This window comes from Mycetomoellerius zeteki, unplaced genomic scaffold (assembly GCF_001594055.1).
Source record: "Mycetomoellerius zeteki isolate Tzet28-1 unplaced genomic scaffold, Tzet1.0 scaffold112, whole genome shotgun sequence".
NCBI classification, from domain to species: Eukaryota; Metazoa; Arthropoda; class Insecta; order Hymenoptera; family Formicidae; genus Mycetomoellerius; species Mycetomoellerius zeteki.
Genome location: NW_017256040.1, coordinates 518059 through 538667, shown reverse-complemented (window position 1 = coordinate 538667; position 20609 = coordinate 518059). Strand labels below are relative to the sequence as shown.

Below are 20609 nucleotides of genomic sequence, written 5' to 3'. Positions count from 1 at the left end.
AGCTTTCACATAGTATAACATTATAATTTTATCAATTACTATTTTTCTTGCTTATATTTTACAGAAAAAATTAAACGCATCCTTTATTTATACAATAACTGCATTGTTTTTCTTGATAAATTAAAAATTTTTTTTGTAGCAAAAATTTGATGAAAGAACGTTATTTAATTTTCAATAACAGAAAATTAAGAGATGCAGTAATGTAAATTTCTCTTTTCAAATTATAAAAAAATGAGATTTTATTGAACATTTATATTTTAAATGTAAAAAAAAGTTTCTTAAATTAATATTATCAATTTAATAATTTTATATTAAATTTCCTCACACACAATTATAATTTCGATCTAAATTAAAATATTTTGGCGTTGAATTAATAAATTTAAATTTTCTTCAGTAAATTTTTTATGTTATTTTTAACTTATTAAAAAATCGTCTGCATGCATCTTTTTGTATTTCTGTAGAATATTTCAATGAAAAACATTCAATAAAAAGAGCTTAACGTATTTTTTCATTGTACGCTTGAGTAGAAATCACATTTAATTTATCTAGCTCGATTGGTTTACATAAAATGTTTATAGTATAAATTTCCCGAGGGATTCTTATTAATCGGGGTCGATGACAAGCAACCGATGCGTTAACGATTAATCGCGTAATCACGCATTTTCTCAACGATTTATCGCGAATAACTCTTAAATGTAACGTTCTTCGATTTATTGCCGTTGTAATTTGTAGAAGGTTACCTCTTCACGTCTTTACACCCCCCTCCTTCACCGTGACTCCGAAGAATTACATTCCTTGCGACGCCCACTTGTCTCGTAGGGCACAGTGATGAAATCATCTCTTCGGAATAGCACGCGCATCAAGGCGAATTTACACGGTCTACGCTTGATGATCATCTTGAATGAGTCATTTAAGCAGCTGAATGGATTTTTGTTTAGACATACGGGACCCTAAGCCTCGCAAGGTAGAACAATCGGCAAACAAAGTGCTACAAGAAAACAAGCATTAAGAATCTACCATCTGTATCTCACATTTAACGCTAAACGCGAGTGTTTAATTCGCAAAGGATTTTATTTCTGTCTGCGTTAAATATGAATTCTTTTATATTTATTTGATTAAAGAACAAATTCTATGTTGTCTTTGTAATCACACAGCTTTCAATTATGGTAATTAACACTAAAACTACCGATGATTTCTAATATTTAATTATATTGTAAATATTACACACACATATATATATATATAAAAGAAAGGATAAAAGGAGAGAAAGTAAATTGATCATTTAATTACTTATATATTGAATAAAAGTCATAGAAAATACGCCATTATAAATTTGAGTAATTATTAAAAAATTGACAATCATTTTGACCATTTTATTTTTAATAGTGTTAATTCCGAAGACGGAACTAGAAGTTCCACTTCCTTCATTCTTGCTTATTCTGATCCATCTGATTCACTACGCTTTCATTTCTGAATGATTCTCCCGGACGCTCATCAAAGGCGAACCACGTACCTAAACTCGGCTTTAGAGACATCATCTTCGTCCTTCCGCATTATGACAGTAACAACGAGTGCAAGCTTTTTTGCACCGGATACAGGACATTGCGCGAAGCTAATCAGAGAGAGAAAGAGGAGGATAGAAGAGGAGAGACTCCTACGGAATATCCCATCTACGCGAGAGAGCGCTTAATAACGAGCGCGCAACAAATGCATACGCGCGTACAATCGCCTTCCCGCACCTCCGCCGCAGCAGCGCCCTAATGACGCGCCTGGAAGTTTGTTAGAGTGTTGGCACGGACGTTGATTATAATTTATGGTCGACGGGGCTTCCATAAAACATCGACCGTGCTTTTCTTTCCGAGGCGCGGTGCGAGGCGACTGCCACGCTCGGCGGCGACACGCGCTGTAACGCTTTCTCGACCGGGAACCTACGGAGATTTGAGTCCGGCATTTTGCCAGGATGCAATGAACAAAATGTCCCAAATAAAAAAATGTATTAGACTCAAAAGCAGAATCGTCATTTATTAGACGCTTTGAAACTACATTCCCTAAAGTGTACAAACATTATTACAAAAAAAGAGCAATATAGTTATTATTACAATATGATTATAACATATAAGATGCAAAAAACAAAAATAAAGAAAGAAAAAATAAAAATACAATAGACATCTGCTTTAGATAAAAATATACTTGATATTCAACATTAATCGTCAAACTTTGAAGCTTGTGCAACCTGATATTTATTTACGTCTGCCTAGCTGGCCCCCCCACCTAACCAAATCTAATGAAAAAATTATGGAATAATGCGCTATTTATGCGCTATTCATATCCGCAAACAAAAATTTTTGCGCTCCTTCCATTTAGCTAAAAAAAAAATTTTTGTGGGGGGCTGAGTAGGCAGTCAGTTAACCCATTAAAAATAATTGATTTGAAAAATTAAATACACAGGATTTATGCGCTATTTATGCGCTACTATTTCCAAGCATTTTGGATTTTTGCGCTGCAACCCTTAATGCACTTCCCTCTTGGAGCAAACAGATATATTTGCCCCTAAGACGTTTAAAATTGCAAAATTAAATACTCTGACTATGCATAATAATTCTCTGATTTATGCGCCACTATTCTTAACCATTTTGGATTTTTGCGCTGCAACCCTTAAAGCACTTCCCTAACGCGCGCGCGCGCGTTAGGGAAGTGCTTTAAGGGTTGCAGCGCAAAAATCCAAAATGGTTAAGAATAGTGGCGCATAAATCAGAGAATTATTATGCATAATCAGAGTATTTAATTTTGCAATTTTAAACGTCTTAGGGGCAAATATATCTGTTTGCTCCAAGAGAGAAATGCCTTAAGGGTTGCAGCGCAAAAATCCAAAATGGTTAAGAATAGTGGCGCATAAATCAGAGAATTATTATGCATAATCAGAGTATTTAATTTTGCAATTTTAAACGTCTTAGGGGCAAATATATCTGTTTGCTCCAAGAGAGAAATGCCTTAAGGGTTGCAGCGCAAAAATCCAAAATGGTTAAGAATAGTGGCGCATAAATCAGAGAATTATTATGCATAATCAGAGTATTTAATTTTGCAATTTTAAACGTCTTAGGGGCAAATATATCTGTTTGCTCCAAGAGAGAAATGCCTTAAGGGTTGCAGCGCAAAAATCCAAAATGCTTGGAAATAGTAGCGCATAAATAGCGCATTATTCCATAATTTTTTCATTAAGATTTGGTTAGGTGGGGGGGGGCCAGCTAGACAGACGTTATTTATTTTCCGCATAAAGATACAACGCGTCTCGAATAAATATAAAACTTAATACAGTGCGTCTCGATTAGCATTTTGCGATGTAAAAATTCAAAATAATAAATCGCCCTTTCGCTACAATCTACCATGTCAGCAGCTGTATTGCTGTAAATCGTTGCATTGTTGCGATACCGTAAATTGCGTGCAAGCTGTCGATTTTTATCATTAACTGTCGAACAAACTGAACATTACCGATACACGTTTTCATAATATCAAAACGTGTATATTTCGCGAATTGCAAATTCATAACAGCTTTGATAGGACAAAACTGATCATCCTTTAAACTCCCATCTGGTATAGGAGCATCCCCGTACTTGAATGAAGTAAAAGGAATAAAATAAAAAAATAACTAGTTTATCGCGTTCATCGATGTGACTCGTTAATCTCATCTTTCCTGTTCAGTTAATCGCGCCGGGGAAGAAGCTCAAATACGCATATAATTACCATTTGCATACAGATCGCTCCTGCCATGAGATTAGGACAATCGCTGCCATTAAGCGATCAAAAATCGCGTATAATGTATCCATAAACATATAGATTTGCGACAGCTTTGCGGCGATCCAGTTTCTTAATTGTTACTTAAGCCTTTATCGCGCTTTAATGATAGAGAAGACGTAGTAAATAGTAGTGATGAACTAACGACAATGCTCGTGGTATTCTTTTTTAGTACGTGCGGTACATAAACTCAATGCGAGTTTCGCGTTTTAGGTTTATGTCAGATCAATGCAATCTTCTGTGAATAATACGACGATAATTCTTACAGATATCATTTAAAAACTCTAATTCATAATTTTCCGCATATAAGTAGGAAGAGAAGAATGATGAAAAACTAGTTATACAAATAAATTAATCCAATCGTCGATTTTATAATAAATAATTCACATTATTTTTGTAATCAATAAAAGAGAAAAAATAGTTGCCTTTTTGTTACATCACATTTTACACTACAATTTACATTGAAAATCTGCAATAAATTGATTGATTTGAAAAAAACAGACATAATTTTTTTAATTTAACTAATAGTAAGTTATTATTGTCTCAGAACACAGACAAGAAATGATACTATTTTTCACTCTCTTCGCATTGTCTAATAATAGACTGTCTATTAAGATCCACATTTTAAGAAACAATAATTATGCGTTCTATTATACATAACCAGAAGAATCATAATGTTACTGATACCACATTCTACAATATTTACTTACAAATGTAGCTGAAATGTTAATACTGCGAGAGAGAGCAAAGTATAATTTTTAATTTTATATATTGTAATATTCTAATTTAACATTGATAATGATCCAATAGAGATCGAAACGTTTGTTTATCTTTATTTTTGTCTTATTGTTTATAGCCGGCACATTAAAGTTTTATATTTTAATGATATGTTTATTTACTAAGTTTTAAATTATAACGATAAACCTTTGGCTCGTAGCCCTATTCCTTTTTGTTTTTTAATAGTAAGTTACATTATCGTGATAAATAGTCACATTATATTTCATCGTTTTTATTTGTCGTAAGGATTAATATTTCTTTCGTGTTTAATATTCTCATTTATATCACACAAAGTGATAATCACTTGAGATAAAAAAAAGAATGAACTCTGGCCGATATACATATAGTGAACCAATAAATCAGGATTAATAAATCAAGAAATATATATTCACCTATAAAGAAACAGGTCACTGCAACATTACAGTGATTTTTTTTCAGATGAATATATTTCCTTATTTCTCGTTCTACTTACGTCAATTTCCTATTTACAAATCACTGTTGTAATGTCGATTCCTGTTTTAGTTTGCCAATCACCGAGAAAAAGATGATTGAATATATACATGTCTTGCAATTTTTTGTGTTATTCTAATTATATATTCACATATATTTAGAGTAAAGCGAGAAAACTGTCAAAGCACGTGCAAAAAATGATATATCAAAATAAATCGATGTTTCTTCTACTAATGCAACAATTCGTTACGCAATGATTTGTTTAATAAGAACAACAGCGGAACTTCAACCTTTAGTGAATGTCATGAAAGATGCTTACAGAGTAACGAGTACAACGAAAGTGTGGGAATTTATACGCGACGCATGAGAAATACGTAGGTGTGCATACACTTATGTGCGTACGTATATCTGTCGCTTATGGCTATGTAATTCATACGTAAATTCACGCCCAATCGTCACACAGTGACACAATGTGCTCTTATGTTCAAAAGAGATATACACGAGTTTTGTTGAAGATGGCGAAAAGCTATGGCCGAAACGCGCGCGCGCGCGTTCAAATTAATAATTAAAAATATACTTTATACTACTTAATTTTGTATGAGTATAAATTTGCGCACTTCTTACCGCGCTGACTCCTAATTAGCTTCTTTAAATCTAAGTTTTTTAATATATACGAATCTCTGAAGGTTGTAAAAATAGAATATATGAGACGAGACCGTTTATTGCGGCTTCAGATGGAATATCTGAAAAGTAATGGCACACTTCACATAAAAATTCGACAATAAAACTAAAGGATAAAAATAAAACTAACGAAGTAATTTCGGACTTCTCTCTACTCTATGTAAAAAACGAGGCTTTCCTAGATTAAAATATTTTTAATTGCTTTTAGATTTATCTCCGATTAAATCTTTTAGATTTATTTTATTTATTACAGATAATAAAATTAATTTAGCAAATCGTTATTAGAGGAAGAACAAATCTTATATTGTGTGTGTTATTTTGTTTATGTGATCATCATTAAGATTATTTACATATAAAATTACTGTTAAGATACTTAGATACTCAGATTTGATTTGGCCAACATGCTCACTTAATTTCATATTTAATAGTTTAGTTTTTGTGTTTAATAAGTGTACAGTTACGTTTTACATCGCGATCTAAAAATTTTAGAAGGGCAGCATGTAATTCGGGGTTACATCAAACGTGCATGAGGATCGAGGAATGCATATTCTAGACGCGTTACGCGCCAGTATACGTCAACCTCAGCCGACTTGTTGCGAAGTTTTAACCGGTATGAGAAACCGCAAGGGGTATATCGGAACACGACGATCTCGGTACGCGGAAGAGAATTCCCGAAATCTTTCTCGCAGGTTCGATTATCAGAACGTATAATGGAACGTGATTTGCGGTCGAAGGCCGAGATGGAGCGTATCATATTGGTTATCCTTGTAACAGAGTTCAGAGACGAATAAGGCTGTTCTATCACCGGCCTTTCTGTGGAACGGCAAGCAAATTTCTACGAGTATTGCTCGGTCGATTCGAACGATCGTTCGATGAGACTCGTTATGGAAGAATATTTACAAACAAAAATAGAGAAACCTGGTTACATCAGTATATTTCTTCTTAACATCCCGAGCGCGATCATTATATTTCTTCTTAACACTTATTTCTAATGCCATTACATATGAACAGTAGTTCTTAGTCTAACTTCTTACACTTTCTAGCTTTAAAAGAATATTATTTCTTATTGCAAATTTTTAATTGTTGTTGTGCAAATTAATAATTTTAATAATTTTTAATTTCTTATTGCTTATTACATAAGATGTTCAGCGTGTGAAAAGAAAACTGGCAAAAATTTTCGTTCAACAACAGTTTCATTTATGATATTTTTTCTTTTAGAATTATGGATACACTGAAAAAAAGATTGGCTGCTGCAGCAAATTAGATGTTAAAATATGGCATAGCATTTTTAATTAGCTGCAGCTCTCAATTTTTGCTAGCCTATCCGCAATGTCAGTATAGGATTTCAATTGGCTAACGCAACCAAAAATTGAGAGCTGCAGCTAATTAAAAATGCTATGCCATATTTTAACATCTAATTTGCTGCAGCAGCCAATCTTTTCTTTCAGTGTACGCTAAATTAAGCTGATAAAAATTTAACTGAAGGTCCGTTCAAAATTAGATTCGAACATGCCGTGCATGACCGTACATCAGCACGTGCTGCTGACGAGAAATAAAAAAATATAATTACTCGCCCATATAATTAAGCGCATTTTCCCGATCAATCTTCTTGCTGCGCTATTGAGTAAATTGCACAGCTTTTGATCGGCTGTCCATACTGTCCATTGATTTGCGATCGACACGGTGAAGCGTCAAACAGCACCGGTCGTTCATCACACAATTCGCGCGAGTCACGTTACCCGCTCGTTCTCGTTTACTCGCACACGACTAATCTGGATCTCCCATCTGAGCGAGCTCCCTTAGCGGTAATCTGCGGCGTGCGGTTTGCGAGTCCCTTCGTTTTATTGAGTCATATTCCCTCGTACTCGATAAGCCGGACATTCCTTCGCGTCACGTCATCGAATCGAATAGGATTAACGATGATATTAAAACACTTTACACTGTAATATTTTATGTCGATAATAAAACGATTTGCATTGATTAATTTATGTTATATCGATCAGTAAAATGTTAATAACCTTTTAACCAATAGATTTTTGTAAAGTTTATTTTTTGCTAAAGCAATATTTTGATTACTCCAAGTATATTACGATTAAACTTTATTTATAGGTGCTTGATATCTCATGCTATCAGATACTCATTTGCTTTTAAATCAAAGATTACTTTCTTAATGTAAGATAAAATTTATAAAAATTGATTAAAAAATCATTAATATTCCGCGTTAAATTGGGCAGCTCTGCGAATAAATGCGTAAAAAGAATGTCTCAAAGAAATAGAGTACAATTGATAAAACATGAAACGCAATAATTCGCATTTGCGTATAATTATAAATGTATTATTTCAACTACAAAACAAATTAATATTATTTTTGTTTATTACATAAACAAAAAGTAAGTCGGGACTCTTGAAATTTAAAAATAAATACTACGCTGAAAGAAAAGATTAACTGCTGCAGTAAAGTAGATGGTAAAATATGGCATAGCATTTTTAATTTGCTACAGCAGCCAATCTTTTTTTTCAGTATAGAATAATGAGGACAATTGAGAGTCAATGCTATAAATAAAAATTCTACTAATAATACACAGTTCAATTGATATAATTACATAGTTAGCCGTTTCGGTTCATTTTTTAGTCATCCTCAGCAATATATTTAATCGAATATTCGTCAATGTTCTTAAAATGTGCTTTTCGTCAAGGCGTGAGTGAGTGACTAACTCTTCAATTCGAAATAAATTATCTAAACTAGTTAAATGACCGGTTGGAACAGTAATTGTAGAACGATAAAAAATAAATTACGTTTGTTAATATATAATAGTTACGGCAATGACAAGTAAAATATTAATGATCTTTTAATCTTAAGTTCATTCTATATTAGAATAACACATAGTTTGATTACTCAAAATAGCTTGGTATATTATAAAGCACTATAATTAAACGTTTTATTCATAATGATGTCAATCGGGGATATTCATTTTTTTTCTTTTAAGTTTATCAAAAATCAATATCTTTCTTAATACACGAAAATTACGAAATTAATTGAAAAAACTGTCCAAATAAACGCACCAAGGAGATCTCTCAAAGGAGGAAAATACAATGCGATAAAACGCAAGACATATTCACATTTGCGATCATAATCGTGAACGGTTTGCAACGCACACATATCGGTAAAGTAACGTCGACAGATACGCTAATTTACTTAAAGAGATTAGAAGAAGGAGAGATACGATATGGGGAGAGATATGCAAATCCGCGCGGAAGAGTTGTCCACGGCAGGTTAAAGCGTATCCGAAACGACCTGTTGCATCTCATGCAGAGGTTGAGGGGCGAAGGGGTGGGGAAATTTGCACCACGTCCAACGATGTCGATAAGATCGCCGATAGTTAACTTACTGTCGGTTTTGCGCGCTTAATACGAGAATTCCGTAGAAAACGCGACGGCGAAAACACACGTGGTATCTATGTGGTAGATAAATATTGCACTGTAATATTATATCCGTTCGACGTACCACATCGTGGGATACGTGTGAAAGGTCTTTTCTTTGCCCAGGTGATAGTTTCCTTTCTAGTTTTGTTGATTTTTTTTATTTTATCGAATTCGAGTCGATAAAGTGATCGAGATCGGAATAAGGAATTTTAAAAGAGAGATCTTTTGTTAAAAGAAATGTTCTTAATTATTTTAAATACAATATCTTCATTGTATCTCTCAACTTAAGCTGTACAAATTAAAAAAAAAAACAGATGTTTTTCCACCTTTGAGTTTAGGTAAGTCCGTCTAATTCAAAATGAAGATAAAGTTTTAACAAAGTCATCTTTCCAATAGCTAATAATGCGTCAGAAGTTTTTAATCACGCTTCCCTTCGTGCCTCGATACGCGAATCTTCAGTCATCTACGGTAATAGTTTAACAAAAACATGTAAATGTCATTACGAAATATATGTAAATATTATTATAAATTTTGCTCATTCTATTTATTCGCCAAGTGCATTTATCGCTCCACAGTTAAATGATTGCATAGATCAAACGTGAGCAATTTGCAGTTCAGATAAAAAATTAAAATGTTACGTTTTTTTTTATCATTCCGCGTTATGTATATCCGTTTTTATTGAATATATTGAGCGAGAGTATAATAGGATTACGTAAAATCAGTGCGAGTGGCAATATTATACATGCAACATTGTGTAACGTTAAACAACGCAAAACGTCGGCAGTTTCAAACTACTTACATACTTTTCATAGCTGCGTTAGCAGTATCTCGTTTCACTTAATGCATATGCTCTACGCATTGACTCTCTGTTTCTTTCTCCCTCTTTCTTTCTCTCTCTCTTGTCGTGACCGCAGTAAAAACTTTACTACACAAAGCATTACGACAAGTCTGACATAAACACGTAGGATCAATGGCGCGGTCTATTAAAATAACGACGGTTGCGACCGCATGAACTATAATTTATGTCACATAAAATAGAACAACAACGTATGTGTAAAGTGTAGTCCAAATTTTATATATATATATATATATATTATATATAAAACAGCAGTCCGACCAGTCCGACATTCGAAATCTCAAACTATTGTTAAAAATAATTATACGGCGTAGTTACCTCTTTCGTGAATTAAATGGATAATGTTCCATAAATTCCATCCATTGCGAAAACGTACATGATAATTATAAATGTAAAATGTAGTACACGTGTAGAAAATGAACACGGCGGCTTTAGCATATAATTTATGTCATCATTCTTATGATGATAAAATAAGAATTAGAGGACATATTTTTATTCCAGCAGACATGTGCGGCAAGAGTAGATTTATTTATAGTCGTAAATAACTTATTTACAATTTGAGACTTATTTACAGCTGTTAAAGCTATAACGAGGTAAGCATTATGTCTGTCGAAGAACTATCACTCTCGAAAAGTTTTGTTACTCTCAAGAATTTACTGTTATATGATATGTAATATGTATGTATACTGTCCAGTGTGTATTACATATATCTACTTCATTTTGATCCAGTAAATATAATACGTAATCATAAAGATCTCCAGGTAATTAAATTAATTTTACATCGTTTATAAATGAGTTTCCATAAATTGCTCTGCCCACAAAACGACTGATAGTAACAATCTGTACGGCTGAAGGCAATAAGCATCGTATACTTTCACATATACCGATACGATGATTAAATTTTATGAGGCCCATGGTATTTTCAACCATGTCGTGCAATCTAAGTGTAATCATTAAAACAAAAAAAATGAGAATATTCCAAATATGATTTCTGCGGCGATCTAGGTGATTGCCCAGGGCTATGCGCGTGCAAGATCTTTGCACGAGCAACAATCTTGTGTGCGGTCATTACGTCGAAATTAGAAGGCTGTCAGTCATGTACGGCGATCTTGCTAAGATCTCGTTATTTCCCGCGTCCGAAATTGGACCGGTACTTAGAACACCATTAAACGTCTATTAATATGTGAGAATTTCCGCAAATATGCAGAGCCGTTGCTAATACGGTCGTTCACATGTTCGTGGTGTCTCGTGCAAAGAATTCGCGCGTGTAAGGATTCTCGCGTGCGGAATCCTCGTTTATTGCCGAAACCCAAATTAAGCAACTTGGAATATTGCACGTTCGTTGTGCTAAAGGTGCAACATAATTTATTAATTTTTATCGACTTTAGATTGTTTTTATATAAATTGAATTTCGAGCATCATAAATATAAATTTGGCTAAAAAAAATGCTAACTCTCGTTATTTCTTATTTAAAAAAAGACAATTTCTATTTTTTCTTTTAGAATTTTAAGAGATGACAAAAAGATTAATTGCTATGACTATTGCAATAGGATTTCGCCCATTTCTCCAAATAAACCCAATAAATCTCCGCGTATAAGAAATATATCTGTTTTCTGTGTTATGGAGAGGTAAAAAAGAAAAAGTAAGTAGGATTGCGAAATTGGATAATTCGTCAACTCGCAAGTGGCTTTGTCCATTTGTAAATCCGCGTTTCCGATCTCATGGGTAATACACGCAGCGTATAGCTGCGGGTGGTTTTGCTTGGTTTATCGATAATAGCGCTCAGCAGGTCTACTTCCAGCTTGCATGAAAGATCCTACTTGCACACACATATACATATATAGCTACCTAATTACCTTCCATCACACTAAGAGAGAAGTTGCGAGGAATGCGCTGCAGAAGGGTGAAAAGTAGGAGGCTCGAAAAAGGGAAGGATGGCGCGTTGAAGAGAATGCGCGTTTCATTAACTGTAATTAGTTAATTTTGCTCTGCCTATACCCATCCAAAAATTTGTTCCAACGAATTTGTTTAGAATTTCTTAATGAATTTTTTAATAGACCTCGTGTTTAGCATTTATATTTTATCTTTCGCAAAAAATAATCTGATTATACAGAGAGCTCATTAAAATATTGACTCCAAATATCGACTCCAAATGGTCGAATATTCAACCAAGGAATCATCACTGTATCGTATTTAGAGTCAATTTTTTAATAGCTTTTTAATATTTTTTGGAAGATTATACTGCAAATTTAAAGTTCTAATTTTGAAAAGTTTCAATATAACTCATTATATTAAATGCTTTAGGAAATCAATCATAGTCAAGTTGGGAAGAAATTCATATTACATTTCTATTAAGACTAAAAAATTTCTATAAAGCAAGTGTTAAAAAAAAGTATTTTTTTCATCAAAATATATATTTTATAGATTACCGATAATTATAAGAACTGTAAATCTGAGGATGTTTCTTCAAATGATGGGATTCTATGAATCTCTCTATTTGTACATTTTGCAAAATAAGTTCGAGTTGAACAATTCGGAATTCGATGAACGTTTCACAATCAAATTCCGCGATTGTTTCATCGACTATTATACTCACGCGTAATGAATTTACATAATAGCATCATGCACATATTACACGTGGATATTTTATTCTTTCCAGGAGAAGCCATTCACCTTGCCAGGGACTTCGGCTACGTTTGCGAAACCGAATTCCCCGCGAAGCAAGTCGCCGAATATCTCAGTCGGCAGCATTGCGAACCACAAGACTCCTACAGGAGAAAAGAACTTCTTCATGCCACCAAGTAAGCATAAGCACTAGAGTTCCTCGAGTAAGACTTTAGACAACATCCGGCATTTTTACACTAATATATGTATATTAGTTTAATGATAAAAAAAATTGTGAATTTAATTCACAGTTTGTATATGTAATATTATTGCTATAATTATTAAATGTTAATAATATCAGTTTTGACAAAAAGTTCTTTCTTGCACTGTCGTGACAAGAGCCACGTAATTAACCTTTTTACGATTTCGTTGTTTCCAGACAAATCACCAAAGAGCTGATGGATCTTCTGAACCAGGACAGATCGCCGCTTTGCAATACACGGCCACAACACATCCTCGATCCCAGTATACAGAGACATCTCACCCATTTTTCTCTCATATCACACGGATTCGGAAGTCCTGCGATCGTGGCCGCTTTAACGGCTATACAGGTAACGAGACGATGAAAAGAGACGATGATTATTTTCTTATGTGCCATCGTTTTCTCTTATCTTCTCGCGATAGCGAATTTACATGACAAGAAACTAAAGTTTCTTCTCTAAAGATTCTCGTTTAAAACTACAACTAAAGATTTCTCATCCAACAATATAACTACTAAAATCTCTTATGATTCTCGTTGCAGAAGTTCCTAAGCGAGTCTTTGAATCATCTAGAGAAGATGTATCCCGGGAACGGTAGCGGTGTGACGAGCAGTCAACAGTCGAATCTTGACTCCAACAAAAGCAAGGACGGCGCGCTGATGAATGACATGAAGAAGTGACGTCCTGGCCGTACAATTGAGCTTCCGTGCGTCCATCGCTCTTGCGGAAAGCTCGCTATGGACCACGCGTACACACGCGTTCGCGTCGCACGCTGATGGCACTCGCGTGTGACGTGCCGCGTGCCCACCGTACGTCGAGGTTGGCTGGTCGTAAGCTTCCGTAGGCAATTCGACACGCAGACTGCGTAATACGTGCGAAAATGTGCAATCAGGGATAGTCGATGAATTATAAGAAACAGAGGAGAGAAAAATTCTTATTTCGTAATAGAGCCCCGGGAAGCCGAATACCGAGGAACTCAACTCTTTGTCGCTGGTCGCCTTTGGTATAGATTCTGTTCGTTTTATACGTTGTCTTGAAAATGTCTAAGAATGTCTAAGAGATCTCTCTACCTACAAAAATCTTTAGGACCTTTCCTCGACTTTCAGCTACGCAACTAAATTATTATTGATATGATTTTGCAAAAAAATTAGAAAAAATTTTTGTGAACAGTGTGAACGTATTCAGGATGTCCTATTTTAACTTTCGTATCGAAATATCTTGAGAAATGTAAAAGAAAAATGTTTCAAAAGATAATTATTTTACGAGATACTTTATGTTAAAATATGTCAAAATAAAATATAAAATATTTCATAAACTATTGAGTTTTTATTAGGATTATCTTAATATTTATTTTTATATGCAGAATAATAAGAGAAATCAGATCAGATAAAAAAAATCGTATCATTCTATTTAAAAAAATAATGATCTTTCTGTAACTTTGAAAAAATGTTTTCGAAAATTGATTTTACCATTAATTGACTTCCTTTAGATCATACAACTTTTGTCTAAAACATTTTTCGATATCTTTTATATTTTTTGAAGATATTTCGATGCGAAAGTTAAAACCCGAAATTAAAACCCTGTTTTAAACATACACCATAAAATAAAAGAGTCAAATTTATACATTTTATAGATATCCAATGGATATTTTTGACATTCTCAAGAAAATAACACACACCTTCTTTGAAGTGCAGTTTAATATATTTTATAATTGATTTTCTATTTTCTCTTTTAGGAATGTTATGTATATTGAAATTTTAATATATTGATGATTTTTTATAAGAAATTTTTTTTATAGTAAAAATACAAAAAATCGCATTAATAAGTAAAAACGTGAATATACGTGGAAAATAGATACCTGAGAATATCTGTTGGATATTTGTACTATAATGGAAATATATTAAGACTGGATGTTTGTAGGCATACTTTTACATTTAGATTTTCTCTAAAAAAAGTTTATTTAATTTAGGTACAGTGTACCTAGCCATAATTATACGTGACAAAAGCATTAAAAATATAAATAGTCTTTATAAACAAGACCTTCCGGAATTTCAAAATGATCAAAAATATGCAGCTACGATTTTTGCAAAGATTAATATAATCTGCCCTCTATTTCACCGATGATTCGCCGCAAACATGACAGATCAAGTCTTAAATAATTGCGGTTCGATAATGCGTAGCGTAAATCACATCCAAGTTACTGTTTCACGTACTTTTAAACATGCGGTAAGTGAAGTTTTCTGTACTGAGAAGAAAACTAAAAATTTGTTACATAAATAGATAAACGATAAGATCCCCATTTCCTACTGTGGCCTTCATCTTTTTTTATCGCATGAATTTAATTTGATTAAATATTAGAGAATTAAATAATAGAATATTAGAATTAAATACTAGAATAATGTGAAAATAGAAAATTCTTTGTTTTTATTATTCTGTTAGTAAATTCAAAAACTATATCCAGTACACAGAAACTGTAACATGACAAGTAACGGATGTGATAAAAATATGCGACAAATATAAAAATATAAGGTCCTATTTGATTCTCTCGCATCGTTATTTGTTTTTATTGAACACTTTACGCAAAAAAAATTGTGATTTGTGAAGAAATCGGCTGAAGATAACTTCGTGAAATATTTATGATAGTCAGAAAATTCGAGAAACTTAGTGCAATCATTAATATTTAATTCAACAAATTATTAGTATTACAACTACTTCTTGCAACTTGCAATCCAATCATCTACAATTTATAATTATTAGTAAGTAATCCGCATGGAAAATAAAATCTGCAGATCGTTTTAAATTACAAAGAAAAACGCTCATTAATTAGGAAATATGAAAGAACAAAAATCGAGATTTACTTTTTCGATTTTTTTATGTACATTTTCGATTAGTTTACGATTTATGAAATAATTAGATATAATTTACTTTCTTATTAGAAAAGCCGTGCTTTCAACAATGAGACTTACCTGGACCAGCAATTCTTTGTATGTAATCAGAAGCAGTTGTGTATCAAAGTGCAACTTAGTCCTCGGTAACCGATGTATCAAATTAGTCACCTCTACTGATATTACTTATAATGGGATGCCGTGCGATTAGCCACAAGCAAGGATATTTTGCCATAGGTGCACTCACGTGATAGTCAGGAACGACGTTAAGTCCAGGGAATCGCTAAGATTGAAGTCCTTCTGACGAGATTATTTTGTCTCTAAACGTTTCATCAAAAAATAGTGTCATTAAATCAGTATCATCATTTATAAATTTCTCTTTACAATATTTTTATTTTTTGAACTTTAGGAAGATTCATTATTTATCGATAGGAAAAAAACTTATTATTATTAAAAATAAGAACCATTCGATCGCGCTTATTATCAGTGATTCTCCGAAGAGACTACATTCAAGGTTATTCTTCAGGGCCATTATCGTGCCAATGCGAAACTTGCCATTTGAAAAATGTGCCAATTATCAATATCGAGCTATTAACATAAGCGACTGGCGACTAAGGAAACCATACGCAGAGGAAACGCGGTAACAGCGCAACGAAAACAAGCGCTTCCTCGAGCACACGGATTTCGAAAGAACGAAAGTCTCCTCAGGAGCGACGCGCAAATATGCTCGTCGGCCGCATCTCGGACTCGCCAGTCACGAGAAATTGTATGAAGTACAATACCAGGTGAACCTGAGACATATCTAACTTTGTAATTAAATCTTAGGCGTATATATAAATATATATATATATATATATAAATGTAAGATTAAAAATAAAGCGGGAAAGAGAAGATGAGAATAAAAAGAAGAAGGGAGAAGCGATCTTGACACCGAGGTGCTTCGCATCGTAGCGGATTATGTACAGAATATTTGAATCTTTCTTGTGATATAATCGTACACATTATTAAGGTGTAAACCGATAAAAAAATACACTATACATTCCATGTTTTTTCATAGAAGTGAAGTATTAGCGAGGTGATCGTACAGAGTGACCGGCTCGTTGCCGTAGGATTGAACCATGCTACGAAGACTCGCGTCTTCTCATGGTGTTAGAGGCGGCTCTTGGACTGGCAAAGCTTTTAAATAAAAAAAAACTCATACTGCTGCCAAGATCCAATGTGACATTCTTTATACCAAGAACGAGACTCTTGAGAGAATCTCACTCCTTTACATGCGCATTCTTACCATTTACACGAGTTCGTGGATACTTTACGCAAATTTCTCGTATAAGCGAATTTTCCTCGAGCACTCATATGGACTTCTCATATGTAGCTTCTTATATAGCTTACAGTGGAGTCGCCTCTGCACTACAAAGCGTAAGACAATTTTGTAAATGTTAAAACGCATTCCAATATTTAAATCTGGCGCTCCGATATATTCCGTACTTCCTACATAATTTCACGTTTATACGCTATATTTTGCAAATAACGCAATTCTTCATTAATAATATAGCACGTTATTAATTCAGAAGACATTTGTTGTGAGTGATCAGCAGCATGACCTTTATCACGCCTTTTTACCTTAACAATTTGATCACACGTCAGGAAAAAATTTTGCGTTAGCGAGTATAAATTAAAGATCGCTCTGCTGATCATCGTCTGATGTACCGAAACATCAATGCACGTTAGAAACAATTTGGTATTGTAACATTGTTAATAAAATGAGGCATACGATAAGTAACACGATAAGTAACGAGAGAGAGAGATGTAATTATTATGCAGAGTGCGGCGAAAATCAGCAGCATGCGTTTCAACAGATACAAGATGCGTGGACGCTTCAACGCGACCCTCAGTTGCAATTTAAGCGAATGAATATAACGAACAAAGCATCTTTTACGGCTTCCGGTTCATATGCAGAGGGATTAGTTAGGAAAAAATTAGGGAAAAGAAAAACTTGGCACCTTATTTTCACTCACAACTACTTAGATGCGACTTGTTAGAAGCTAAGGAATCCCGTAAATTAATACTTATTTATAACCCTTAGGACGGCTGTAGAAATACGTTTTTCTACCAGAATTTCTGTGCCAACTGCAAAGAACGTTGTAGATGATTTTTGTTTCAAGTTGAAGCATCATTCTAATCTTGTAAGATACTCAGATATATCTTTATTAAATATATTTGAATTTCGTAGTATATTATATTCTGATATTGATTATACAGTTCATTTTTGTATATTGGTGTGTGATAAATAAATAAGAATATTGTTTCTAAGCAATCCCTCGTGATAAAATGACTACCTGTTATACATTATATAAAACATCTATCTGTTATTATGATGGTACAAGAATTATCATCAGTTTTATAATTTTTTTCTGCTATACGATTACCATAAATTCTTCATCCTAAAATTTCGTAACTTTTCCTTAATTTCCAGATAAAATTTCATGATTTTTTCTAATTTATTTTAATATTTTGAAATTTTTTGTATTTTCATCCTGATTTAGAAATAGTCGAATATTTTATTGAGAGCTATTCAACATAGCAATGTAAATTACAATATTAGTATTAATATTCTTAACACTTCTTGTATTTACTTGTTGAGTTGATAGTATTCCAAAACTGCGTAAGTATAACGCATATTAATCTTCTTTAAAGCAGAGAATTTTAATTTTTCAAAAATTTTGTAAAATTCTCTGAATTTTTCCTATTTTCGATTTCCCTGACATTTTCCCCTGATTTTCAGTTTTTTATGGAAACCCTATGATATAATATAATCGCTATATTAAAAAGAATAAGTTTTGTGACAGATTAAAGTACAAACAAAAAAATATATGTGAAATAATATCTTCTTCCAATTAAATCTTTTCTAATTCCATCTTTTTTTTAATGAACATTGACTATAGTACATCATAGCAAGTATTGTGCAAAGTACTTTATTTTCTGTATCTAGGTACACTCAGAGAAAAAAGTCGTATCAGTAACTATAAATTTGTAGTGAAATAGCGCCTCACAACTATATACATATTATTAAATTCTAATAAGAATACTAGATTAAGTGAACTAAGAAAATATAATACATTAACCATATAAACAATTTATAAATGGTTAATATTACTATATTTTCTTAGTTTACTTAATTTACTTATTGTTCTTATTAAAGCTTTATAATACATAGTTACAAATTTGTGTATGCATTTCTTATTTATTTTTGTCTTCCAAGTTTGAAACCAACGCTGCGCCTTTTATTGTAAGCTGAGTGGTTTCCTTCTTAGGAGAAACTGAACTCCGCTACGTCCCTCTGGTGACAAAGCCGCGTACTACTCGTACTGAGCGATACTTCAAAAATTTTTGTCTAAACTAGAAAAATGTAATTGTTATATCTATTTGCATGAAGTCCAAGTAACTACTCAATGTAGTTGAGTCACTATTTCAGTACCAATTAATAGTACATACAATTTGTGTGTGTGTGTGTGTGTGTGTTACCGTGACTATATTTTTATATAATATTCAGCACTACTTTAGTTTCTATTACTTTGTAAAACTAGTTACAGGTACTTCAATTGCAAAAGTTGCCAAATTTATAGTTGCTGGAACTATTTCGTTTTCTCTCAGTGTATAGATACAAATATTCTGAAAAAATGTACCGAAGTACAGCGACAATTACTTTTATTTATTAACATAAAATTTCAGAATAAACAGGCATTTATGATTTTATGTATCTGCATATAATATATACGTATTATACGTATTTTATATGTACATACATAAATATTCTATGCGAGTAAGATGTTGTGCAATAAAATTATAAAACTATTAATTAGTTTTATTTAAATAATTCATTTAACATTTAATGTTAAGACGTATCTTCCAAAATTATTTGTTTGATAAGATGATGTCTATAAAACATATGGTAGCAGTTTTCAAAAAGCAACCTCAGGTTTGTATTACAGCAGATATCTGGAGTGCCAATAATATATCCTACATGGATGTAACCTGTCATTCTATCGATGAAAATTTAAATTGAAATAGCTCACAATGTCGACTATCTAAACTTAAGTTTGTGAGAATTGTGTTGAAATGTAAATATATCCAATAAATATCCAATTATAAAAAAATTTATATGAAATTTATATAATACACTTTTACCAAGCTCCGCGCCTGAATGAATTGAATGCGCATTTAGTGAAATATCCAAAAAGTAAAATGTACTTAAATATAGGTACCTGTACAAGAAATTGTATCTAGATAATCAGAGAAAAAGTACTAAGATACGTAATTTGTACTTGTATGGTGATACTGCACAATCTATCAAATATATTATAATCATTAAATAATATTATTTAATATATATATATATTATATATAAATCTAAATTACAATTTTTTAATTTATTGAAAGTTATTAATTACTGATTCGTCTCATATTAATCGTATGACAAATAATTAAATATATTACAACAATAATATAATAATACTGAAAGAAAATATAACAGATATAAAATAATAGTCATTTTAATTATACTTACATTTTTTTTATCATAAAAAGACCATATCTTTATTAGCTAATATTTCTATAAATATACGTACATTCATAAAAATAACTCGGATATGTATAAGTACTTCTCTTAATATTCTATTTTCGTAACAAACAATGCGAATCATTATGCTATTTTTTTTCTAATAAATTGAATATTATCTATTTTTAATTAATTTCAAAAAATATTATGTATCGCTTATTCTTATACAAGCAGAATAAAAAAAAGACCATTAGTTAGATTTTTACATCTGACTTTTATATTTATAGCAAGTAATTGTAAATAAAATATAAATATATACTCACGCG

The 20609-nt window shown here is 32.5% G+C and overlaps 1 protein-coding gene across 2 annotated transcripts in view; it reads left to right on the top strand.

The window, feature by feature from the left end:
- TfAP-2 (transcription factor AP-2) overlaps nucleotides 1–13523 on the top strand; it is a 75393-nt gene extending 61870 nt beyond the window's left edge. For both annotated transcript variants that reach the window (XM_018454714.1, XM_018454722.1), the window contains exons 7-9: nucleotides 12639–12780; nucleotides 13023–13194; nucleotides 13386–13523. In XM_018454714.1, coding sequence (XP_018310216.1) covers nucleotides 12639–12780; nucleotides 13023–13194; nucleotides 13386–13523 — 452 coding nt within the window. The remainder of the gene's footprint in view (nucleotides 1–12638; nucleotides 12781–13022; nucleotides 13195–13385) is intronic.
- The last annotated feature ends 7086 nt before the right edge of the window (nucleotides 13524–20609 follow it).